General features: G+C 40.8%; 1 protein-coding gene across 2 annotated transcripts in view; it reads right to left on the bottom strand.

Annotated features, from left to right (window-relative positions):
- Positions 1–1,002: 1,002 nt before the first annotated feature.
- Positions 1,003–26,413, bottom strand: part of LOC109951149 (phospholipid-transporting ATPase ID-like) — a 30,708-nt gene continuing 5,297 nt past the window's right edge. For both annotated transcript variants that reach the window (XM_020585462.1, XM_020585463.1), the window contains exons 2-28: positions 22,281–22,369; positions 20,943–21,001; positions 18,103–18,216; positions 16,655–16,753; positions 16,199–16,260; positions 15,456–15,528; positions 14,859–14,929; positions 14,257–14,339; positions 13,941–14,099; positions 13,670–13,758; positions 12,826–13,019; positions 12,482–12,690; positions 12,012–12,055; positions 11,209–11,374; positions 10,618–10,806; positions 10,304–10,419; positions 9,624–9,788; positions 9,436–9,547; positions 8,825–8,930; positions 8,567–8,705; positions 8,075–8,258; positions 7,026–7,249; positions 6,325–6,408; positions 5,581–5,826; positions 5,351–5,489; positions 4,242–4,372; positions 1,003–3,739 (exon numbers count right to left, since the gene is read on the bottom strand). In XM_020585462.1, the coding sequence (XP_020441118.1) occupies positions 3,410–3,739; positions 4,242–4,372; positions 5,351–5,489; positions 5,581–5,826; positions 6,325–6,408; positions 7,026–7,249; positions 8,075–8,258; positions 8,567–8,705; positions 8,825–8,930; positions 9,436–9,547; positions 9,624–9,788; positions 10,304–10,419; positions 10,618–10,806; positions 11,209–11,374; positions 12,012–12,055; positions 12,482–12,690; positions 12,826–13,019; positions 13,670–13,758; positions 13,941–14,099; positions 14,257–14,339; positions 14,859–14,929; positions 15,456–15,528; positions 16,199–16,260; positions 16,655–16,753; positions 18,103–18,216; positions 20,943–21,001; positions 22,281–22,323 (3,630 nt within the window). In that variant the 5' untranslated portion in view covers positions 22,324–22,369 and the 3' untranslated portion in view covers positions 1,003–3,409. The remainder of the gene's footprint in view (positions 3,740–4,241; positions 4,373–5,350; positions 5,490–5,580; positions 5,827–6,324; positions 6,409–7,025; positions 7,250–8,074; positions 8,259–8,566; positions 8,706–8,824; positions 8,931–9,435; positions 9,548–9,623; positions 9,789–10,303; positions 10,420–10,617; positions 10,807–11,208; positions 11,375–12,011; positions 12,056–12,481; positions 12,691–12,825; positions 13,020–13,669; positions 13,759–13,940; positions 14,100–14,256; positions 14,340–14,858; positions 14,930–15,455; positions 15,529–16,198; positions 16,261–16,654; positions 16,754–18,102; positions 18,217–20,942; positions 21,002–22,280; positions 22,370–26,413) is intronic.

Here is a 26,413-nt window from a genome sequence, read left to right as displayed (position 1 = left end):
ACACCCGAAACTCATTTCAATGTATTTACACAGGAGACTCCTGTAGCCTCCTGCCACAGCAGAGTCACACGGACTCTCTCTTTACAGGCACAGTATCGTGATATTATATGACACTATACAAAACACTGTAGAGAAGCATGAGAAGAAACCCTGTGGTGCAGAGCTATTATGCAAATATGTTTAGTGTGTGAACCAGACTGAACTAGAGCTATGTGAGTTTAAAAAAAAAGAGAGAGAATACAAATGTACCACACTAGATATGCTGTACCTTTAACTCAAAACATTTGTTCCAAATGCCTCAGTCTTAGAGGCGTCAGGTATTTGTCAAAGCCAGCCTTCACTTGTAGACGATGACAGAAAAACACCATCATCTTACTGTTAATGGAAAAAGTTCCAACTATACAGATAAGATGTGTTTTTATTGCAGTAAAACATTTTAAAGTACAAAAGTATACAAAATGGTTATGATGACACTGATACAAATCAACATACTTTTTTGTCACTTGGAGAAACAGTTCTCAAAAAGCCAATATGTTTCCATCTCTGTCATGAGGGTATGAAATATTTAATAATAGTAATGTACTGATATTGAAAGTCTCATTATAGCTGCAATTTATTTGGTAAGTACAACAGAAAAACTGGAAAAAAACACTTGATAGTGTATTAGCTGCTCTTAATGAATGTATTCTGCAGACAGCATTGAAAGTGATTTAGGGGCCTTTTTCACCAAGTGTGCAACATGCAAGCTGCAATTTGCAAAAGCAGATAATTTTTGGTGGCACAGCAGAGAGGTGTTTAGTGTTGTCACCTCACAGCAAGAAGGGTTCGAGCCCCGGGTGACCAGGGTCCTTTCTGTGTGGAGTCTGCATGTTCTTCCTGTGCCTGCGTGGGTTCTCTCCAGGTGCTCCGGCTTCCTCCCACAGTCCAATGACATGCAGCTTAGGTTGACTGGTGGCTCTAAATGGCCCATAGGAGTGTATGTGGGTGTATGTGGTTGTCTGTCTCTTAGTGTGATGGGCTGGCGACCTGTCCAGGGCGAACCCTTCCTCTCCAGCTGAGATTGGCTCTAGGCCCCTTGCGACCTGCAACCATTTATTCAGAAATAAATGGTATAGATAATGGATGGATAATTTCTTCTTGCGCATTTTGAAGTTTTACATCCATCCATCATCTATACCACTTATCCTGAAGAAGGTCATGGAGGCGCTGGAGCCAATCCCAGCTGACACTGGACCAGTGGCAGGGTCCACCCTGGACAAATCATCCTCCACACTCACTCTTATGGACAATTTAGAGTTGCAATTCAACCTAAGCTGCATGTTTCTGGACTGTGGGAAAGGCCCCGATCTCACCACTCCGCTACCCCATTTTGATGACTGGACTAGCTACAGAATTATTCCTCAAAACAATTGAAACATATAATAAACCGTCATTTTTAACATGATTAAAAAAAAAAAAAAACAGTCAAAGATCCAGCTACTGTTTCAAAAACATGCTGTAAATATTCAGCATAGTCGTACTTTTCAAATATTCCCATAAAAAAGACTTTACAGTAAATAATTACTGTGCTGTCAGTGGTACAAACCAGCTTCACCACACTGACCTTCAGCATTAGATACAATTTCACTTTGCCACAACACAGAGTCATATAAAGTCTGGTTCAGCACCAGCATTCGGGTTTGGACATCACATTCTGGGAAAAAACTGCTTGAATGACACTGTGGTAACAGATGTTCAGACAGAAACACAACAGCTGTGTCAACAAGTCACCCATCAGCAGTCTGCATGGTTTAAACTAAACTGAAGATGAAACTGATGAGTGAATAAAATCTGTGAATACCAAAATATGGATGACTATCAAATATTATGAAGTATTACTGTAGAAGTATCAAACCATTTCCTTTTGGACCCTTCAATCACTTGTCTGTAGAAAATAATGTGCTTGCTTACTTTACTTAAAACCTTTGCTTAGCCTTGCCCTTTCAGTAAGCTGACACAACATTCAAAGAGAAAAATAATGGACTCAAAGCAGACAGAAATATATACATTGCTGCTTAGATAATAACCTCCAAGATGATTGTCAGATATAGAGCAACATGTAATAGCTTTGGTGATTAAGTAAATACATTATGTCCCACAATTAAAAGTCCATATGAATTGTCTGAGCAGTATTCTTTGTCCCTATTGACACAAGTCGTCAGCTCTGTCTGCAGGAAATGCACCAGACACTGCACTGAGAATGACGCTATTTAAGGACATGGACAGATGTGTGTCTCTGAATGGGCGTTTGTAGTGTGTGTACAGTACGATAACCCTCACAGGCACAGGTAGATGTGGTTGATATTCCTGCAGCAAACAACTTGGACAACATTTTGAAGTCTGTGCTGCAGACGAGTTGCTACACAGCTGGTACAGTCCATCTCATGCTGTCTGATGAGGTGAAAATGTGCCTTTTTCTTTTTAGTTTGCCAGCAGGCGCACATAAAATCAAACATCAGCAGGATGCTACATCTGCTTGAGGTGCATTTGAGACACATTCTGGTGCCAGTATTGAACTACAATACCTTTAACTGGATCACACATGCATCCTCTTCTGCCTGTAACCTACTCTGTATTTAATTTTTCCAATTTAATGCATGTGTCATTACATTCTTTCAGCAAAAAAAAATTTCTTGTCACTGTGAAGAAAATGTTTTCCTTGGAACAGTTTACATTCAGTCCCACAATTATGACCTTTCACACATTGGGTTCCATGACCATGTGACGCTGCCAAAGTGCTAACTGCTTGTACAGCTTTCAGGATAATAAAATAAAATGGTTTAAAAAGCACTTAGGGTATACACACTAAAATATTTTACACAACATGGCTTTGCTGGTTGGTTTCTCTGTACAAAGCCCTTCTGTGTAGCTGGGCTCCCAGGGTTAAGAAAGTCTGGGTAGTCTGTAAACATGACCACACTCTGTCCTTCTCAGAACAAATCGCCCTGTTGCTGTTTAGAGTGTCAGACACGTGTTCTCTGTCTGCCTCTCACCTGCTAGTTTGGCGTGAGACGTGCTCTCCGTGAACACTCCTGATGTGAGGACAGCAATCCAAGCACCCAGGAGAAGTAGATGCACATTGTCAGAGTTCACTTTGACAGACAAAAAAAAAAAAAAGATTCAGAATGAAATGTGAGGAGCAAATGACACGTGTGTCTCAAACCTCATCTTGGGAGACTGTGCAGAAGACAGATCAGGAAAAATCTTGGACATGAAGTTCTCTGGAAGGCTCGAGCAAATTCTCCATGGTAACAAATGCACAAATAGGAGTTTTAAACACCGCTGACTGCCAGCACCATGCATCTGTCCAGTTGGTATTGTTCCTACTCCCAGATCAGCTCCAAACATCTGGAGTGTAGCCAGCTGCCTGTCAGAGGGCAGAATCTGTGAACGTCCTGTACATCTGCAGCGAAGTCCCCTCCACATCTGGAACCTTGGCATTCTGGGGCCGTCCTGTCGGGCTGTATCCAGCTGATCGTCCCATGGGACTGAAGCCTGTGGTGGTGCGACCTGTGTGGGCAAAACCCGAAGAGAGAAACATAGCAGGACGCCGCAGGAACCGGCCTGATGTCACCAGGTCCCCGTAGCCCTGAGCATGCGAGAAGGCGTAGCCTGAACGGCGGGAGCTGGTGCGGCGGATGCGGGCGCGTCGAGGAGGAGGGGGAAGTGTTGCTTTGGCCTGTCTCACTTTGAACATGACCTGAAAGTTTGGCCAGAGAGTGACAGTCAAAATGTGGGACAGAGACACATGTATCCAAACACTTGCAGACACATCCTAGGATTCATTTAGGTCGTTGCTGGGTCTACGAGAAGCCAGAAGTTCGATGAGTCTATCCCAAATCTACTGTACTGAAGTTAGACTTTTGTTAAAGTCAAATAAAAAATTACAAGAGCAGCAGAGGGTGAAATATCTCCTGGGGTTTAGATAGTGTATATATGCATGATTTTAAAGCAGATTCAAGGTCATTTATTAGCTCTGGACATCGGAGGTAATGACATCCTCAGGAAGCGATGGAGGTGGTGTGCCTTACAAATTAAAAGCCCCTGCTCAAAACCAACTATGCTCCAGATGATTTCTTGATAAATCCAAAAACTAAAAAGAAGGTTTGAGTTTTCATGGCTGCTCACGTATAACAAGTGCAGCTGTGTTTTATTGCATGCAAAAGTGACGCGGTGAAAGCGTGGGATAGTTCCATCTGTACCTTGTCGTTGATGGTGGGGCAGAGTTGAATCAACAGGAAGCGGTAGGTAACCACAGGAAGTACACACAGAATGGAGGTGAGGAGGATAGTCAGCCACACATTTGGCTGGTTAAGGGAGTTTCGAGCTGTTCCTGGATAAACACACACATATACAATTCTGTGTTAGTACTCCAAACTGTCTAACTTTACAGGTTGATGCTACATGCAGTACCTAAAATCAAAGGGATGGACAGTGATATATCACCTTAAACTTGCAGAACATCCTTATGTATTAAAAATCTTAATGCACTGCCAATGTCCTTCTCAACCACCAGCTTACTAAATGTTTCTTTTGGACCTCAGGATCAAACCTGCCTGTTGTCAAAATGTGATGAGGAGGATGAAAGATGATATAACATGCTCCTTCAGTTCCAGCCATTCATTTACATGTTGTTGAAACATTTTGTCCATTAACTGATTGAAACAAAATTATCTTTAACCACTGGTAATCAATTCAAGGAAAAAAGCCAAACAATAATAAAAAAAATTTTTTTTAATTCCAGTCCCAGCTCAGTTGTGAGGACTTGTCTTTATGTTATGTGACTGTAAAATACCTGTAGGTTTTAGGCTGCTGGTCAAACATCTGGAAGAAATGTGTTTCTATTTTAACAAAATAATTCAAACTTCCCAAATACATCTATGCTTATTTTGCCAACACAATCAGTTATAGTAGAACTTTGTTTCATAAAATACAGTCTGAACTTAAGAAAATTATTATTTAAATCTGAAAAAATAAATAAAAAATACATCTAAGAAAGCATTTGCCAGGTTTCAGTACAGGTGACAGTATATTCAATGGGCAGAGAAAGACCGTAACCAAACAAGGTTTGGCTGCCCTGTGCACAACTGATCCAAGCCAGGTTTGGTATTTGTTTTAGTCATGAACCAGATAATTTTCCTGTGTAAAGATACCAAACTAAATTCAGACTGAATTTGAATAATGCTGCAGCCTTGTATAAATGTATGAGCCAAGCTTTTCTTTGAAGCAGACGTGCATGTAAACAGTCACCTTCCAAATGAAATGACCTGTGGCCACCAGCCCAACTCTTTGGTGAGAGTTTTCCACCCACCTATGAAAGGGAAGGCCGATGGCAACATGAGAAACATGCCATTACTGTACATGGTGAATGTGACGGCAAAATACATGGCCAGGCTGCCCAGTACGAAGAATGTGTTCACCGCTGTCCAGTAAGACATCTCCAGCCCCAACTACAGACACACAGAGCACACATGTGCAGTTCTTGTTATTCTGAGCTTGAGAGAAAAGATCTGGGTATGCAGAAGACCAGGTCCCTAATACCTGGATGCTGACGGCAAACAGCAGGCATGTCTGGGTGAGGAGGGCGAAAGACTGGTAGTCAGCGACATCCTTCCCATCATCCCTGACTGTGTCGTGCATGGCTGCGTAGGGGATGAAGAAGAGCATCAAGGAGCTGTAGCAGCTGTGAAGGGCACAAGTGAAGAAGGCCTTCTTGCTGAAGAACAGGTTGAGTTGACCAGGAATGTAGAGCTGAGGATGCTGGAAACTCCACATGTCATTCACATCCTGGCCAGCAGAGGGAAACAAAGATATTAGTGTTTTAGGTGAAGTTGCAACTGTTGTTATCACACACAGCTTTGTGTCTTTTAACATTTAGTAAGTAGATGCCTTCACTTAGGAGAGTCTACTGTAATGTAAGGTTTCATAGTCCAGCAGGTAGCAGGAGGGAAGTGTGGCCGGTGATCTCAGTAAGCTAGCGATCAGTGTGAGGTAACAGGACAAAGGCAACACTCCTTATCTGGAAGGGCCTGGCCCCAAATAGAACAGATGGCACTGACTACACGCTGCAGCTCTGGGCTTCATACCGCCTCCAAGTCAATGAGTAAAGTCCTAACATTATCCACTTAGCTCCATGTTTTTGGTCTTGGAAATCTTCCATATTAATACATATAAAAGCCATTGAGCTCACATTCACGTATAAAAGGTGTTTATATAAAGGGACTAAATTTACTGCCTTGTCATTTTCTGGAAAAATGTAAATGCATATGTACATCAAATACTTACCTGATCAAACAGACTCATTCCCAGTACAGGAAGTGCCGTGTAGATCAGATTGTAAAGTGTTATGAACCACTCATCATACACTGTCTGAAAAACAAAGTCAAAAACAGAAGAGAGACTTTTAATACCTTTGTCAAACTTAATGTTACAATACAATCACAGGTTCTCCATTTCCATCTTCCTTAAAAAAAATGACTTCATGTACTTTTTTCAAATATCCTTCTTCTCTATTTGCATCTGTGACTGTTGTGAACTTCTATTTTTCACCATGTTCCTCCCTCATGTTTCCTCTAAACATCACGCCATCTCCTACCCCAGGTCCCTGCCTCCTTTTTTAAATTTTAGAATGAAAAGTGAATTCACAACATGAATTACACAAAAACTTGACTTAAGATTAAGTTTAAGATAACTTAAACATATATCTTAGATGGCTACAAACACCTTACATACGTTAAAAAGAATAAAAAACACAACATTAAAGCATAAACAAAATGAGATAATGAGTAGGTTTACTGTCAGTGTCAAATTGACCTTGGGTAAGGGTATGTTAGTGGCAGAATTGTGTTTGTGTATTTGTTTGATGGTGTACTCTACATGTACTCTGCATAATACGTTACACTCTATATGTGAGGTATTATTTAAAAAAACCCGGGTGTTTATGGGAAAGAAAAAACCTCTGTCACTCCCCATCTCCTCACTCTCACCTGGGCAGAGAAGCCGCAGAAGAAGGCGTACCAGAAGTGCACGAAGGTGAAGGTGAAGTTCTTGTAGAAGAAGTAACGCAGAAACTTGCACATGCGCAGGTAGGACCAGCGGCCGTGCACCAGCAGGAGGCGCTGCAGGAAGCAGAACTGTGCAAAGGAGTAGTCGCTGGACAGAACGGCCTGCATGCCCTCTTGACCTGAGATGCCAACACCTATATGGGCCGCTAGATGGACAAAGAAAGGAGGGAGAAAATGGTTCACTTATATGACTCAGAAACAACAGGGATCAAGAGAAGCACGTACTGAGGGATGTTTGAATCGCCTTGTTTTGGACATGTAATTAAGCAACCACACATCCAACAACTTAAAGCTGTGTCAATCCATTTTTGGCCACGAGGGGGCAGAGGTACACAGAAACAAGCTGAGGGATCACTTTTCAGTACAGTAAATTGTTATGGCTAGCTGATTGTTGACTGATAGTTGAATTTCTTTATTGTCTCCACCAGGTCCTTTGTAAAAATCCAGCTCTTTAGCTGCTTAATGCTCCACTGGCTTCACCACTAACTAGGAAACTTTGCCTTTATGCAGTTTGGTGCCAGGCAGATAGTGTACACTCAGCTTCAGTGCTGCACATAATAACTCTATTGATATAAAATGGAAAAAGTAGAAAATCCTCACGTTTAAGAAGCTGGAAAGTGAATGTTTGACACTTTTGATTAAAAACTCTTTGAAACATTTAATCAGCTTTCAAACTACTTTCTAATTTATGACAGTAGACTAATCTACCGCATGGTTTATCAATGCTTTTTGGATGAAAACTAAAGCTTAAAGCAGCCATAAGCCATAAGCTCACCATAACAACATTGATATCTTGTCTTTGGCAGCAACAGAATATTTCAGGCTTTATTATGAGAAAGAAATAATTCTGCAGTAAGTTCTGTTCCTATTTTTCCCATTATAAATGTGATTTGTGTTTTTATGCACATTTTTCACATATGACAAAAAGGAGGAGGAGCATCACATAAAGCCATCTGTATCTCTGCTGGTACCTTTTATCATGCTGACATCATTGGCTCCATCCCCTATGGCCAGTGTGACCACCTGCTTGTACTTCTTGACCAGCTCGACCACCTGAGCCTTCTGCAGAGGAGTGACCCTGCAGCAGATCACCGCTTTGCACATGCACGCCGTCCTCAGAAACTCCACCTCTATGCTGCGCTCCAGAGCGTATGCCTGAGGGACAAAAATATGAATGTGATGAAGTGCAGAAGTTATACAACACCTAAAAATGTTACCTACAGTGACAGTGATGGCAGATTTCCAAAAGCTAAAATACCATTAAGCTGTAACTTACTAACGAATGACAAATCTGATTCAAAATTTCATTGATCAAAGTCATTAAGAGAGAAAATGCACATTTTTGTGCATCCTTTTATAGATTCCTTACATAAGGTTGTAGTTTGTTTTTAGTATTAAGCAAGACATGATGATTAAATTCATACAGTCCATGTACAACATGTATGAATGTCCTTATGGCGTACCAGACTGTGTCCATTGATAACCAGGCCATACTCTCCATTAACCTCCTCGTCTGTGATCACTTTCACACCTTTAACCAGAGTCCTTTCTGGCAGTAACACTGAATCTGCTGCATCTGGTTTCATGGAGCTTCTCGCATGTCTGTTCCACAAAAAAAAAACAAACGGTGGATGGACATAAGGAGATGTTTCATAATCAGCTTGAGTAAAGGACAATCACTTCAGTGTGCACTGAAAGACTTTTTGTAAACTTCCTCTGACCTCAGTTCCTGTCTGACCTCTTCGGGTGAGCTGCCCGAGATGACGAAGACCTCGTTCATCTCCTCTCGCAGCAAGTTGCAAGAGTAACCAATGTTTTCTGCAGTTTCTGGAACACAGATATGTATCACCAGTGAGTACACAGACATGAAGCACACAACAAAAATACAAATATTACACAATGACAAGCTGTATATAACAGTAAACTGCATTGTGTCCAATGACACCCTAAACCTACAGGAGTATATTGTCAGTGTGCATCATAAAATAGGAGCTATATTGATGCAAACATCCTAGAAGCCATGTGGAGCCTCAAGGTCACCCGGGTTATCCAAATAAGCAAAATCCCACTGTTGAGGCCTTTGCTCATTTTGGCTGGCTGGCTGTCCATTAAGATGTTTTACACAATAGGTCCAGCTGAGCAGTTCTACACAAGCTAGTTGAAAAAGCAGCACCTTCTCCTGCTGGGTGCTTGCTAAACATAAAACTGATTAATTGCATGTGACAAATCCTTTTAGTCTTGTCTCTGTAAAGAAAGATGAATGACTCCCCATCCAAAAGTGTTAGTAATAGGTTATGAATTCAATTCTCTCATTATATTTGGAGTTAAGTACCTTGTTTGTCACCAGTCAAAACCCAGATTTTGATGTCAGCTTTGGACAGCTGCTCGATAGTGTGAGCAACTCCATCTTGTAACTTGTCTTCGATGGCCGTCGCTCCAAGCAGCTGGACAAACACATTCAGAAACATCATCAACATGTTGTGTGAAAATTCAACAATGTTTTTACAGTATTTTTCCTACCAGCAGATCCTGCTCTATCTCCTCGTACAGCTGGTCCAGCTTGCTTTCCCGGTCCTCCAGTGCAGTACTGGCCTCGTGGTGGCGCTCTTTCCACTGGCTGAAATACTCCTCATCCAGGTCCTTATAGGCCAGTGCCAGAGTCCTCAGGCCCTCGCCTGCAAACTCCTGCAGATTAGCATGCACATTCCCATATGGATGAACATTGCACATGTGGATACACACATATAAAATACACTAAACACGTCCTGGAAGAACCAACACACATGCCAGTTGCTGGTGTTTTAAGATATAAACAGAAGCGAAACCTGTGCCCAGCTGTGTATGCTTTTTCTTTATGTTGGAGAAACGGGCATTTTCTCTATTTTCTGGTATTTTATAAATTTCAGAAGCACTTCATAAATTTGCTTTGAAAGTGCTCCAACCACACAAAGGGTATTGATGCCTTCATCAGGCTATGTGCTTCATCCAACTTTTATGTCCACAGCTGGATGGGCTACACGCACACTAGGATGACCTTCTATAAACACACAGAACCACACAACCATGCAGAGACAAGCATCTAGCAACAAGCCAGAAAAAGAATGTGAAGGACTTTGAGACAGTCTGAGGATCACGTCTCTTGTCTTCTATTTCTCTCGTTAATGAACACACACACACACACACACAGACATGTTACTGACATTAAGGTGCTCTGTAGTGACGTCCATCAGCTTGCTGCAGGACTGGTGCAGCCTCTCATAGATAATTGTATCTGCACCTTTGCAATACAGAGACAGCTTTCGCTCTGGACTCCGCACTGTAAACACAAATACATACACACACACACACACACACACACACACACACACACACATACATGAGAACAATTACGTGTTTCAAGATAAGAACCCAAAATACAGTTTTGTCTAGATAAAGGGAAAACGTGCTATGATTCACCATGGTCTGGTGTGGAGGTGATATAAACCGTATATATTCGATTCAGTGTGTTAAATACCTATAACAGACATCCTCTTGCGGACATTGTTGAAATCCAGGATGGCCAGGAGTTCATAGCTGCGCTGCTCTCCCTCTTCCACGATAGTAACGCTGTCCGGAGTACGTGAACGGAAGACGAACCCAAAGTTTCTGGCTGCTGTTACCAACGCTCCCTCGTCTGGAGACTGCGCCTGGTAGAAAAGCTCACCTGCAACAGGAGGCATCATTATTTATTATTTAACTGTTATTTATTCTTAGCAGAGGAAGTAGAATTCTTCTGTGGTGTCTACTTTGTGTTGTGTGATTTTGAAAACATTCTCATCTCTTCCTTCTTTTTCAGTCCTTTTCTTCAATACAGACTAAAGCCATTCGTTTTCAGAGCACTGAATTGCATAAACTTTACCACCAAGATTAAAGGTCAAATGCCAACTTGCGCTTCACATCTGTACGTGTTTGATGATGCTCTTGTACACACACAACACGTGACAAAAACGGGAATAATGGAATGAGATCTGTATTAATCCTTTCCATAATAAAATACTCTTCTCATCTCTGTAAAGACAAAAAAGTGTTTCACTTGCTCCCACAGAAATGCTTCATGTCTCCTCACCTTCTTTCTTCTCCTCAGCCATGACGGTGTGGCAGAGGGCCAGCAGTCTGAAGAAGGCGTGGACCTCTAGGTTCTCCAGCTTCACCGCCTCCACCAGGGCATGGTCGTGGAACACAAAGCGAGGGTCAGCCAGCGGGTTGAATGAGAAGTCCACCCTCTCTGTACGCTGGAGAGATAAGAGAGAAGAAAGACACAGGCAGTGAAAGAAAAGCATATGTGAGCTGGTCAGGTTGCTGTTTCCACCTACTCATGTTTACAGTGAGCTTATTAAATGTACAGCGGCAAGGTGTTAAAACTGTAAAAACTACAACTGTGTGACATGCATAACTATCCACCAGAATTCTTCCATGGAAAAACTAAAGTGTCATCTAGTTTGATGCAATCCAGTGACATAAATGCAAGAAGATTAACTATGAGTAAGCAGCTGTCAAGATGTTACGACAGCACCTAATTTTAGTTTAAATACCTGTGGGATTCATAGAATAAGGTAAGGCTATATAAGAAATACCTAAAATATTAGAGAGTATGATTAGAACTCATGGCATCATTAGTTCAAATGTCTTAAAATGACTCATGTGTACAGCAAAGCAGAAAGTGGGACCAGACCAGGCCAGCATAGAAGGATGAGAATATATAGAGCCTCACGTCACTGTGAAAAAACAGGGTTTGTGCCCAGCAAATTAGTTTCTTGCTCTAACCTTCACCAAATATTAGTTGTACATGTTAGAAAACAAACCAATTTGCTAGTATACCAACCTGCTGTTTCGGATGTACAGTATGAGCATCACCCGAGTCCAACTCACCTCAGTAATTTCTAATCTCTGGCCTGTGTCATCATACACATCACCTGCAAATAAATAAAAAAAGACAAATCTTTCCAAAAAGTTAAAAATACAGTACACACAATGGACTTTTACTATAGAATGACAACATGATTAAGGGTACAGTGCATATTGTAAAATGAGCGCAAAATGCATTTAATAACTTGATAGGAACCTCCAGAAGCAGAAACTTATTTACTTTCTATTCATTAAATTCTTTACAGATATAAAATGCGACAAATGACCTTTAGTAATTTTTCAGACCAAAACCACAGAGACCCCAAGCGGATCTCCTGAAACAACTTCACGAACCCAGAAGGTGCATTCACAAACCTGATTTGGCTTCTATTTTGCTATCTTTGTGCAAGGAACCCTAAATTCTTCCTTTTGCATTTCTGGTGGCTTATACACTCTGCAGTTTAAAAATCACAGGCCAACGTCTTGAACCTCACCGTAGGTTTTGCCATTGATGGAGCACTTGTTGAAGATCATGATATTCTGGGTGAGCGTCCCTGTTTTGTCACTAAAGATGTACTTAATTTGGCCCAGCTCCTCATTCAGCGTGGTGGTCCGAGCCATAGCAGGGGTGTCGCTGCGAGCGTAGTACATTTTCCTGTCCCAGTCGATGTAGAAGCTGTTGCCCAGACGAATGATCTCCACACTGCCAAAAAACGTGGATGTGGGAACTGATTACTCCTCTCCCTACTCTCACTTTAGGTTTGACATCAGGTAGGTTCCTTTAAAGACAAAGTTTTGCTCCTAATTAAATAATTAACAATTTCACACAGGTTGTTACCTGACATATAGAGATATGGGCACCACAGTGTTAAGGATAATGACATAGGACCAGAATGTGAGGAAGGCAGAGAAAGCAGCATTGTTGTCATTTTGTCTGGGCAGGAAGACTGTGAAGTGTGAGCCTTCGTTCAGCTCCCAAAAGACGTTTCCTATCGCCAGGATGGTGCACATGAAGGCAAGGAAGCCAAAAATCTGCAGGGAGAAAACAAAGAAGTCAAATCTTAGAAGTCAGAGGTCAAACTGAGCCCTAGGGCAAAAGGAATGTGAGGTAAGAAACACAAATCAGCTCTAATTAACACTAGACAAAAATATATTCTATAAAAATACTGTATTATCTCAGTAATTAGTGATGCATCTGTGATTATGTAAACAGATTTAAAACAGGCATATATCATGAACTATGATCCGTTGACATGGATTCTACATCTGTACGTCAAATTCTTGCAGTTAACTATTTTGTATATTTATATACCTCACGTTATTAAAGTTTTACAAAAGCAGTTGTTTGGTGGAAATTCTTAAAGCATTTTTAACATGTTCTTCTGTGTTGTCTTCCTAGTTCACTGATAAAGTTACAGCTTGTGTGGGTGGTGCTCTTTCCTCTGTCTTTCTCTTTACCACTGCTCTGGGCTACTGCCCCAGAGGAGCTCTAATCGCTGCTGCCGGAAACTTTTAACATGTCATTTGCAGTTGCTAATCATAAGAACAGAGAATTTAACGAGGCCTTGTTGGATGAGTTCCTTTAAGCGATAAGCACTGGCAATGAAGTTAACAAGCTGAATCTGGGCAGATAAATTAACTTAAAAAAATTAAACAGCAGACAAATAATGAGGAGGGCTCACACAGAGGACAAGGACATTCATCAGGCGGTCCACACTGGTCCTCTTGAATGTGCTCTTCCCACAGTTCTGCATCAGTTTTGTTTCTGGACCTACAATAGGAGGAACAGAAACAGGCAAAACCTCAACTGATGATATCATCTTCCTGTAGCTCAACTGACATTGCTTATTTTAAAGTGAAACAGGAGTCATATCTGACTTTCTATGGTCACAAGGTTTGCAGTTTCACTACAGTAGTTCTCTACTAATAATGTCCATGAACCTTCCTCCCCACCTCCAAAGAGCACCAGTCCAAAACACCACTCGGTGTTCCTCAGGGTGCAGCCGCGCAGCAGGATCTTCTCATTGTCAAGTGCATATTTCTGACCGGCATAGGTCAGAGTTCCTGTGAAGCGGTCAAGGCGATTGTTAGGGGGTTCACAGCGTACCTCACCTTGAAGGAAAGAGAGGAGACACATTCAATTTGAGACTATGAAAAGCCATATTCATAAACATATCCTGTTGACAGAAGATAAATTAGATCATACTGTGCAAGCTTCTCATTTCCAAAACACTTCATCCCAAAGTTGGTCCACCTATAGCAGCCTTACCGTTAAAATCTGCCAGCTTTGCAATGTCATCTTCCAGGTCTCCTGTCACTGGCAGGGCCTGTCGCACCTTCAGGTTAGTCTCTCTGAGGAAGAGGAGGAATTGGGGGGTTGAAACAGACAAAGAGAGGAAGGAAGACAAAGAGGAGGAGGGGGCAGGGTAGAAATAAAGCAGTACAAAAATAAGAGAGAATATGAATACCATGCAGTGTGCTGTTCGTGTTGCATAATTTGTATGTTAAATAATAACAAGGGCTGGCACGGTGTTGCAGTGTTTAACTCCATCACCTCACAGCAAGAAGGTTCTGGGTTTGAGCCACCGGCTGACCTGGGGCCTTTCTGTACAGAGTGTGTAGAAGGTTTCCCTGTGCCTGCATGGGTTCTCTCCGGTACTCCAGCTTCCTCCCACAGTCCAAAGACATGCAGCTTAGGTTGACTGGTGATTCTAAATTGCCTGTAGGTGTGTGGTTGTTTGTCTATGTATCAGCCCTGTGATAGACTGGCAACCTGTCCAGGGTGGACCCCTCCTCTCACCCAATGTCAGCTGGGATTGGATGAACAAGCTAACAAGCTGTAACACTTTGTAACACAACAAGCATACTAACCCGTCCAGCTCTGCAGTTTCAATGTACACCAGGTTGAGAGGTTCACTGCTGGAGAGCAACAAGAGGTCAGCCTGAAATGACAGAGGACACATGTATCAGTGAGCCCTGTTGTTAGTTTGTCATTATGATAAGCAGTGAACCCTGAACTGGTCTCATACTGTGCATCAGAATGAGACCATTAACTGTCCCATTCATCATATTACTAGAACTATATACTATACTGTTAATGTATGATCAGTAACAGGGCAATAATAATATAATACCGCTTATCTATTAATGTTTCTATCAAAGAATCTCAGTGTTTCTTTTGCAAAGGAAAACGAGAGGTTGTATAAATACAGAGTCATGCTACTCTTCAGCCTTCAAGGTCTTTGATTCTTTACTTTCTTTTCACACATATCAGATCTGCAAGGTGAAACAAGAAATTCAGAGATGAAAAGGTTAATGAAAGCTGTCAGCACAGGAACAAAATATTAAATCAAGAAGACCAATATGGGACAAAAGCACACAAACAAAATGCAAATATGGGTGAAATGTTGGTGAAAGGAGAAGAAACATGGACAAGGAGAAACTTGTGATGTTCACAGTTTCACTCACAGTGACAAAGTGGTTGTTTTCCAGCTTGATGATGTCTCCCACCTGGACGTTCATCCATTTCTCGCTCTGTAATCTGAGAGCAGGAAACAGGCTGATAAGTGGATATTTGGACGGTGTATGTTTGTGTGTATGTGGCCTTGTACGAATCTGGTGCTCAGAGAAAACTTTTCCCCTTTTCTTTGATGATTCTCAGGAAATGCACTCTCTCAGGGAGCAGCCATAAGCACCGACCACCAAGGTCATCCTAATACTACCGACTTTCCTTTACTGCATGTTCCTGCCAGTTTCCTGTATTATTTCTGTGTATCTGTCTGCCAACAAAAATGAGAATTTTAATGACCTGGCTGCTGCACAAATATTTGATGCTCTTTACAATCATGTTTGAGTTCATGCTCATGTTTCAAATTTCAGCAGCAGACATAAAAATCTTTTAGTTTGTTGGTGCTCCGGACAAACGCAGTGAATGTTTGCAGCAAGCGGCAGCTTGCTAACACCATGTAAAAGAGTATGGACCTTTGTCAAATAAGATACTATAAAAAATTTTTTGGTCACTAAAACTCTGTTTATGATTAGTATGTGTATATACTTTCTTTCTGTGAAAGGTAAAGGGCTCCCAAGAAGCTTGCCTTAGATAAACCTACCTGTACAGATGGCATCTCTAAATAGACAAAAACATATGAGAATGTGCACTTCCCATGATTCACTGTGCATGAACAAACTTGTATGTACACATACAAACTTACTTTCCATCAATAAGGACTTGAACTTTTCGATTGTTCACTTGATTGTCGCTCCGGTGGCGATTCTGGAAAGAAGACGCACACAGACATGGCAACACTGAGTCACACGCGGTCACAGAAAACTCAGTTAATCAGTGAATCACTTTCAAAAATTCCCATGAATGTTATCAGTAACCAACTAACGCACTATAGTGATGTCATTTTCCCACAAATGTGGGAGTATTTCATGACTGCAGTAAGGCAGTTGTAAGGTTTTTAATGGATTATTTTACTGCTTTATTCTCATATTCATTCATTTTCTATTGTAAATGTTAAACATGTGAGGTATTACAGTCAGTAAAGCACTGATATTTCTGATTTTCAGGCACCAAAATCTAATTAGTTCATCATCGAGACCAAGTGGACATTTGTGTAAAATGTGTTTAAGGTGAAATGCATCACTTTTTCTCATGTGCTTACAATATCATCAGTGGCATCCTTGGCAGCGGTGACTACCAGCACGAGGACCAGAGGCACAACAGTGGTGAACCAGGACAGAGAGGAGATCTGGGGAATCACCTGAAGAACACAAATGGAACAAATTCCTTTGTTTACTTTGACATTAGTTTTGCATATAATAGACGAAAACGAGAGAGTAGGAAATCCCGACAGTGAGGCAGAAAGGCTTCAGTGAAAAGATAACCTGAAACAACCATTTCATTAATTTCAAACAGAAAGGTGTTAGTGCCAGTTATTGTGGGCTTAACCAAGGTAAAACCTGAAGACAGATGTACTCTGAATGTCACGTTTGTAAAAATGGCTCTCATGAGCACAGTTTAAACTAGTTTCAAGAGAGACGACAAGACATCATTTAACAATACGCCACAGCCAAAATATGTTAGCGATATATTGTGCAGCCCTTGTTTACTTGCACTTAATTTGGTCTATATTGCTTTTCTTGATTTTGCAGATAAGTTTGCTAATAAGGGGCTAATCATGTCTACCAAGGAGGTTGTGTTCAGTCCCATCATGGCTTGTCTGTCTTTAATTTTCCCTGAAACTTGGTTGAAACAAAACCAAAACCAAGATGAACATCTGGAAGTCATTTCCTGGTGTTTTTTTTATCTAATGTACAATAAGGGCCTTATGCAGCAGGATGGGTTTAGTCATTTGGTCTTAAACCCTGGAAAGTTCTGATACATAAACAGGCAAGATGGCCATTCATTTATATACTGTAGATCAAAAACAAAAACATTCATTTCAGAGTGCTATAGTGCTCCAGTTCCTCCTTGTCTGTCATGAGAGCAGCCGCTGCACATGACTCTAGCTGTGTGTAACCTAACTGTTTTGCAAGCGATGACTCAATGTCCTGTACTGGCTATTACACTTCATCTCACTGCACTTGATTTGTTCATATCCTGTTTGGTTAACACACAGTTTCACAGTGAGAAGGATCCATTACTGCTGTGGAAGTGTCCTGTTCAACTGCTTGTATGCCAGTGATTCTCACATTTCACTTGTCTTTGACAGTTTCCTGTTTTGTGCCATTTCACCTGCCTCATCTTTACTCCAGTTCTTGATTACCACTCACTGCCTTGGGGTGGCTGTGACCTATTAAATTGTATTTTATGTAATCAAATGATGAATTTTCTATCAATCACCTAATCAATGAGTTGCCTAATCATCTCAGTGACCTGATTGGTTTCCAGGTGTCTGGGGAGGTTAATGAAAATAACTAAATCTTTGTCCAGCATGAAATTATTATCTTTGGATATCTATCTTCTTGCAAATGTGTCTAACATTCAGGATGCCGCCAACCAAACCTGCAAGAAACAAGTCTCATCTGTATTTTAATATCTGAGACACTTCAAAAGTTTTCATAAAATTTGCTTGACAGGTTGAACCATACGTGTGTTTGTTTCCCTCACCTGGAGCACCAGGAGAAACAGGAAGTAGGCATTAGCAATCCTCTGAAACTGCTCAAACAGATTGAGAGGTAGGAAGGTGAAGAGATTATACTTGGAGGTCTTGATGGCGTTTGTCTGGAAACAGTGTAAAGAAAGTCAGAACAAGTGACAAATATAAGACTGAGTGTTAAACCAAAACAGGATTAATAGAATACACCAGCCTTCTTTATACTGAATATACTGTACTTATAAACCTTTTTCAAGATAATTCAAGCTCAGTTTTTGAATGAGGAATTCTTAGGTAGGCCAACATCTGGTTCTCATTTATTGTTGGAAGAACCTAAAATTGGTTTCTTCAGTGTCAGTAATTATAGCAAGCCATCGGGGTCAGCAAACACTCAGAATGTTAACACGTCCAGTGGAGCTTCAATGCCAATGGCACTGAAGACCATATTTGAAACCACTGAGACCATGCAGCATGTCTCCTACACTGGCTTCACTCCATTGGCTTCCCATCCAGTTTAGAACTGATTTTAAACTGCTTCTTTTTGTTTTTAAAGCACTAAATGGATTAGGACCTAATGATTTAACTGAAATGTTAACCTTATTGTCTAAGTCGGTCAATTAATCTTTTACTTCTGTATTTAATGTTGGAGGTGCAAAGATCCGAGTTAAGGCTCAAAGGTGATTGTGCTTTTGCAATAGTCAGTCCAAAACTCTGGAATAGTTTTCTACAAGATATTAGGACTGGCTTCAGTTTGGAATCATTTAAAATCTTTATTGAAGACATATGTTTTTACACTAGCATTTGGTGACAGCCAGAGTTAAAGGGCCTGGCTCTGGTACATTATATTCAGAGGTGTATCTTTAGTCTTGTCCTCGCCAGCTACATACATGAGAAAGCCAGACTATAATGTTGTCCAGTACAACATCACCTTTAACTATGCCCTCAATAATAAAAATATGATTGAATTTATACACTTATGACAATTTCACCAAAACCAAACATTTTGAGCTTCATAAACACAGACGTTAAGGCAGAAGTGTTGCACTGAATTGCATACAATTGTACTGGTGTGACTATTAAGGTGGCTGGTGAGTGTATATCCCCTTTTGACTTAAAAAGATGTATTAAGAGATTGTCCATGTTTATCATGGAAGAACAGGCAATAAAAAGATGTAGATTTTACTTTTGTTGTGACTTTGACAGCTTAACCAACAACAATGAGGCGCTAGCTAGACACAGCAACCCTTGCTGTTATAATGACAGCTACATAAACAAATAATGTTCCTGATTAAATCATTTAGTTGATATTTTGAGTATGTTTAGGCTCTAAATGGTAAAACATTTAGAGAAACCCTTGTATTTGTGAAGCTTTGTCATAGTCACAGATCAGTATCAGCCATTACAAAGCTGCAGTATATCTGGTGTAAAGTGGCCACAGACCAGACCACCAGTGGAAAAATGCACTTTGGCGCTCTACTATAGATATTGACTCAGTCTGTGTGTAAAGCAGCTTGTGTCATTTTGTGGACTCTGAATGTGAATACACAAAACGTTTATAGCCTGTTTTATGGGAATGTGGCCCAATGCATCCAGAATGATAAGAGACAGGCATAATGGGCGAATACGCAAATATTCTTTAGATATTCAGAAGTCAGAGTGTTATCTCATGGCATTGCAGAGAGATGGCAGGTACAGTGGATGAGATAAGTACAGGTTATATTAGTTTGTTGGACAATTAAAGGTAGTCCAGGACTAGCCTATAAAACCATGTGTCATAGATTGTAAAATTCAGTCTGTATCCTCTGGCCAAAACCTATGAAATCTCTTGGGTGTAGTCACTAATGGTGAGTTTTCCAAATGTTTGCCTAAACACTACTGATAATACAATATTGCTTGCTGTTTGTTTACTTAATATTTAACACACCCAGTTGCTCTGTAATGGATCCAGTCTAACCGTTATATGTTCTGCTCAGAGGACACACCTGACCAGGTCATAGTTTTCACAATTTTCTTCTTTAAAAACTCTTGTGTTGGGATTATTTTCATATTAGAAAATCCATCTCCTGCTTATAATGAAATCTATAAATGTCATCTGTACACCTTTTGCACCTATGCAGCCCAGTATCAGCACACTCCTACCTCCATGTTTGAGAGCTGGCACTATGCTGCAGTCGGTGTTCGTAGTCCTGGCCAAGTCCACACTGGACCCATCTGATCACAACAGGTTTATTTTGGATTCATCTGACCAGTACTCATGAATAAATATTAAATTGCCTTGTCTTTTTTTCATTTAATGTCCCCTTTTATCTTTTCCATTTTCCAATTCTGAACAGCTTCATCCCCCATAAAGTTGTACTGCACTGCGTTTTGAACGCCTGTTGAACTTCCAATGCTGTTTGCTCTTTGCAAGCTGAAGGGTTTCATGCTATTCTTTGGTCTGATGGAACCATTTCAGTCATTAAAGCTAACAGAAGTCAGCCATGCATCTATTTCTCCTCCAGAAAAGTTAATATTTTACTGACCTTGACAGCAACACCACAAAACACAAACTGAGGAGGTTGAGTTTACCCTGCAGCGACTTCAGCTCTTTGGCTGACGTCCAGTCTGCTGATAACAGCCAGACGTGCACGAATCAAGACAGGCCAGGGGAAGTTTTTTCTTTTAAATATTTGTTCTGACAAAATGCAGTAGTAAACTATTTTATTGAAAAGGTACATAGGAAGCATCCGCTGTACATCCTCTTTTCTATTTTAGGGTGCAGTTTTTGTACACACCTTAAAATTGATAAGGCTGGGTGCCTAAGTCACTGGAAGACAACAAACACACACATACACAAATATATAAAAATACTTACTGCATACTTAAAGGACAGGTTGTACTCGCGGTCATTGGCCCGGAGTTTTCTCTGCAGTTCTGATTTGAAAAGAGAGAAAATTTTGAATTAAAAGGATTAAAAAAGTGTTGCAAAGACTTTGAGCCATGGTATCAGTAAAAAGCACATTACAGTACAGATGTATAAAAGAAACCAAACCTGTATCCCCATCAATGCTAGGGCTGAAAAGACTATATAGTTACAGTCATTTCAAGTATTATCTCTCATTAAATATGATGTTTGACACTTGTGGTGTGGTTTAGCGTGTTAGCTTGTTGACATTAGCATTTAGCTCAAAGCATCACCTCCCAGAGCTGTGTCCTAAATATATACTACCTACTAATTCTACACAGTATGTACTACATACTAATCAACACTTCAGAGTTGTAGGTGTTAGTACACAATAACATACTGTACATTCATACATTTATTAACAAGCAGTGATACAATATGTGTGAGGTGTTGGCAGCTATTAAGTTCACACAGAGGCATCAAACTGTTTTTCATGAGTTTTAAAACTTCTTTTTTTCCTGTTTTTTCCAGTTGTGTGTATTTCATTTCCTTTGTACTTTGCACTGTACATGAGGTCTAGCCAACCAATCAACACCACACTCCTAAACCTTATGGTTACTCTTATTTACGATGCACACTGTCTGCTTTCAGTAAATTTTATTTTGTCACTAAAACTCTGTTTATGATTACTATGTGTATATACAGTAGCAGTGTGTACATGTGACACCCAGGTAGTCTTATTTTTTAAGTCTCCTTAAGAATTTTAAGTTGTCAACACTGCAAAAGCAGCAATCTGTAAAATCTATTTGAACAATGGTCCAAGTACATGACATTGTAAGCATGTACTATGAATAGTAACCTGACAGGTACAATCTTGCTAAGGTCTCTGTAGTTGCTGTTCTGGGGCTTTTAATCATAACGGATCATCTTGGTCTGCGGATAGAGTTGCAAAATGAAGATGTTCCTTGTTTTCTGAGCATTTTATGTCAAATTTTCATAACAACTTGATAAATAATAAACTTTAATAACTTAATAACTGCACATACTGACAACTGGGAAAGCTGCTGAGGAAGTCCATTTAATACAACTGAATGCTCCAGGACAGCTACTAAATGGATCTTGTGGCAAGACTGTTTTTGTCAGCTGCTGTTTTCAAGGTCAAGAATGAAATCTATTATGACAATAACACATAACTGTCTCTTCGGTGTTTTTTAACCTTCGCATTTAATAAATGGCACAAGTCAAATCACATGAGCTAAACTTTGTGTGATATTTGAAGGGGTGAGCATCTGTTTGGTCCAGGCTTACCTCGCTCTTTCTTCTTGACACAGTCCAAGCCAAAGAACGACATCTTCTTTTCCCACTTCTTCCTTCTGCTATCTCACCATCATACCGGTCTGTGAAGAATCAGAAATCTCCATCACGATGACAGACACACTCTCCCCTGACAGGTTAAGTCAACAACACATTCCTCCTGGATACAGTTTAAACGTCACTGCTGAACGACTGCATACCTGCCAGCTGCCGTTAGGTCATTTTGCATAGCATGCTCTATGAGTTAATTATTCCCCAGTTATATAGCTTTTAAAACTAAGGTTTAACTGCATGTTCCCAGCTGTTCTTTTAAAATGCATGACTGGAAACATTTTTGAGATCAAGTAGATAAGATGTAGGTAAATGGTGGACACAATGAATATAGGCCTACTGTGTGCATTTGTTTATGTGTTTAGAGTATAGGGAACATGTTCAACAAAAAGGCAAAGGGAATTCATTAAAAAACATGCAAAGACAAAAGGAGGAAGGGAAAGTTTCAGACAGAGGATGAGAGAGCGCTGCTTTCTCCTCCCCCCTATGTCACCAAAGCCCTTACTCCAGGTTTGCATCAGCCCTCGAGCCTCTTAATGTTTTTCCCATTTAGGGCAGAGTGACTCAGAGGGAGGCTCCCCTCTCAGGCCAGACATCTACTCATCCAGCTGTTCAATCACCAAGGAACCTGGACGGTGCCAGGGCAGGACACAGAGCCACATCTGGTCCTGTGATGGTGCCACGGTTATTTTGGTGGCTTCTCTCTTAGAGTCCTGGCACAGCGTCATCAGTAGTCACCTGCACAATGCATCCTGCGCTATAGCTCTGTGTCAGGAGCCCATAGCACAAATGTCCACCAGATCACACAGACTGGTACATTAACTGTTGATTCTGTGCACAACAACATAAAGCAATGCTTTGTTCTAACAGAGTTTCTTGTTAAAATAGAATACATTTCATAATCAAATAACTAAAATTGTCATAATAACATAAAAAATATCTTGTTAGAATGTGAAAAGAATGTTGTAAAAATGAGAAAAGTTTGCTATTAAAACAAGAAGCTATATATATGTGACAAAATTAATAGTGATATTTTGATCAGGGCTGCAACTAACAGGTTTTTCATTACTTATTAATCTGTGACTTATTTCCTTGTAGTAAACCTAACGCGGACTTTACATGTTGGTAGAATGCTACGCTGACAGACACTGTGCGTTTTGGCTTGACTCTACCACACTACCTACGCGCTACGCTAATTCCCACTACACTACATATCATACATATCCAAGTACCGTACCTTCCCATGTTATGTTCTTTTGATACTGTGTGTTCTCTTTCTTTACCTGCTACCGTCATGTTTTTCCCCCTAGCACCTGGGTCTGCACACTTGAGCCTGACCTCAGTCCTCCCTCACCCTCCTGGTGAGGGGGGCTACCTTAACAGATTTTCAGTGTCAGCACTAATGTGGTTCGCTGATTTTAGCATACCCAGAGAGGAAGTGGTAGTTTTTGGGATCCTGCTTCTTTATCACTGGTTGCCAATGTGACATCGCTGTTGGAGCTATAAATACCAGCCACATACTGGATGACTGTTGAATGTGGGCCGGAGGTTGACCAGCCACATACTGGATGACTGTTGAAGAATGTGGGCCGGAGGTTATGTATGTCCCCGTCCTCAGGAACCCCTGTGTGTTTACATGTTTTTAAATGATGTTTATTTATTTAACCAATATTTTACCATGGGAAGTCCCACTGAGGTTAAAACCTTCTTTTCCAAGGATGCCCTGACCAAGACAGCCATTTCTGCCTAGGTTAAGTTGTACAAACATATTCACACAACTACAAAGAGACGGCAGATCAACACACACTTGTAACATATCCAGTCTTTGATGAAGTCCCACCATACACCCCCTAAAGCAAACAGTCCACTTGTTCATTCACTCTAAAGCTCCACTAAATTAAAAACTTGACACAGAGAAAGTCTGGTAAACAGGAAGAGACATGTAAACTCATACTCATTATGAAGACAAGATGAGGCTTGAGCTGAGCGTCAAAAAGCTACTGTATGTAAGGAAGCTACTTCTCTGTTTGCTTTGGTTTTGGCAGATGCTTTTCCAAGCATCTACAGCCCTGACACACCACAGAAACCATACTGGTTCCTGAGAATTAGCTATGAAGATGCTGGGAAGACAAACATCTCCCAAGTAAAGTGGAAGTCAGTCATAAGTTCACCGTTTCCAGCACATACATCTGGCCACATGTTGTATAAGCTGCCTCAGTGGGCAACCCCATCTTCGTTCATCTATTCTCATGCCTGTATGAATAATTAAATCTGCATATGTAAACACGTGCATCTGTAGTTGTTCTTAGGTGTTAGGAACAAAGTGTTTTAAATGCATTTAAAAAGTCTGCACAATTCAAAGTCTTTTTCAGGATATGTTTGTGAAGCTTTCAATTTGTTTGGTAAAATTTTGGTCAAATATTCTTAAAAACAATACTGAACCCAACCAGATTAGGGCGGTGAACTGTTTCACATTTCACATTAAAAAGCCACAATGGAAAAAGAAAAGTGTTTCTGGGGGCAGTTTGAATCAGAACATGGTGTGGTTTAACTTAAACCACCTTCACCAAAGTCACTGATGCTTTGTCCTTGTTCTCTCTCTGACAAACACACAAAGCCTCTCTGTGCCGTTTTACTTTTTAAAATTCAGCCAACGATCGCAGGAACTAAAGTTATTCTGGCAAACAAAGGTATGTAACTGTATCCCAATGTCACTGCCACCTGTGACTGGGTTAACTGATCAGAGGTCACACAGATGAATGGGTGTCTTGTCTGATCAGTGATCTCTGGTTTCTCAGCTGAACACAGCTCTGTTATCAAGGCTGAAAGAAACAACATTTTCCTTGGAGTGCATTTACACTGGTGGCAGTTTATTAGGTACACCTACCTAAAACCAGTGCCGTTTAATCCAACAGTCCTGGAATAAATCCTCCTTCATGAAGACGAGAATGCTCCGTTTTGTGTAAACTGTGTTGATGATCATTTGGGAGGCTGACGTTTGTGCTGCTGTCCATGTACTGATTATATAGCCTGGCCTCACTTAGAAAAACAGGGTGGACGAAATAACAGAAATACCCAGCAGTATAATGCAGCGCAATTCAACAACAGCACAAATTACAATTTCAACTACAACTGAACATTATCACCCTCATGAATGGAGGATTTATTGCATGACCGTTGTTTTATGCTGCATTAGTTTTAGCCAACTAAGTGTATTGTGTGAATCAAAATAGGAGAGGAGCACTTCTCTGCTACAATAGCTCTTCTGTTGGATCAGACCAGACCTCTGACCCTCACACAACCTTTGCTCCCCACATGCATCAGTGAATCTTGGATGCCCATGACCCTATTACCAGTTCACTGTCTGTCCTTCCTTAGCCCATTGTTGGTAGGTGGAAACCACTGCAGGCCGGGTTCACCCAGCAAGACCTGCCCTGACCCGGTCGTCTAGTATCACAGTTTGGCTCTTGTCAAAGTCACTGAGGTCCTTAAGCTTGTCTGTTTTTCCTGCTTCCAACTTCAGGAACTGAATGTTCACTTGCTCCTAACATATCACACCCCATGACAGGTGCCACTATAACAAGACAATCAGTGTTACTCACTTCACCTTCCAGTGGTTTTAATGCTGTGACTGATTAGTATATAGTGAAAAAAAAACTTTAGCAAAAAAGTTTTTTTTAAAAAGCAAAGCAATAAAATACAAACAATCACACTGAGGATAATACAGTGATCTAACACAGTAGATCCACTTTAGGGGAAGCTGCTTGTTACAGGCCTAACACATTTAGTCCTTAATTACATTACAGTAACCATCAGCTGCCTTCTATCACCCTTAAACATGCTGTAGTCCATCCCCATCTGCTGCCCTTCATTTCAGTCAAGCAGGCCTCAGAAGGTTGACCATCATCCAAACTACCACTACTATGAAAAACCAGTATAGTGACGTGAAACACACAGAGAAGGACTTAAACGAGGACAAATGTGAGTTGGTGTAGATCAGCCAATCAGACATGCAGCTACAGTTTTCTGTGTGTCTGTGTTTTATCTAATAATAACTAAACAGAGCTCTGTGTGGA

The sequence above is a fragment of the Monopterus albus genome, unplaced genomic scaffold (assembly GCF_001952655.1).
Source record: "Monopterus albus unplaced genomic scaffold, M_albus_1.0 scaffold366.1, whole genome shotgun sequence".
Lineage (NCBI taxonomy): Eukaryota > Metazoa > Chordata > Actinopteri > Synbranchiformes > Synbranchidae > Monopterus > Monopterus albus.
This window is presented reverse-complemented; position numbering and strand designations above follow the sequence as displayed.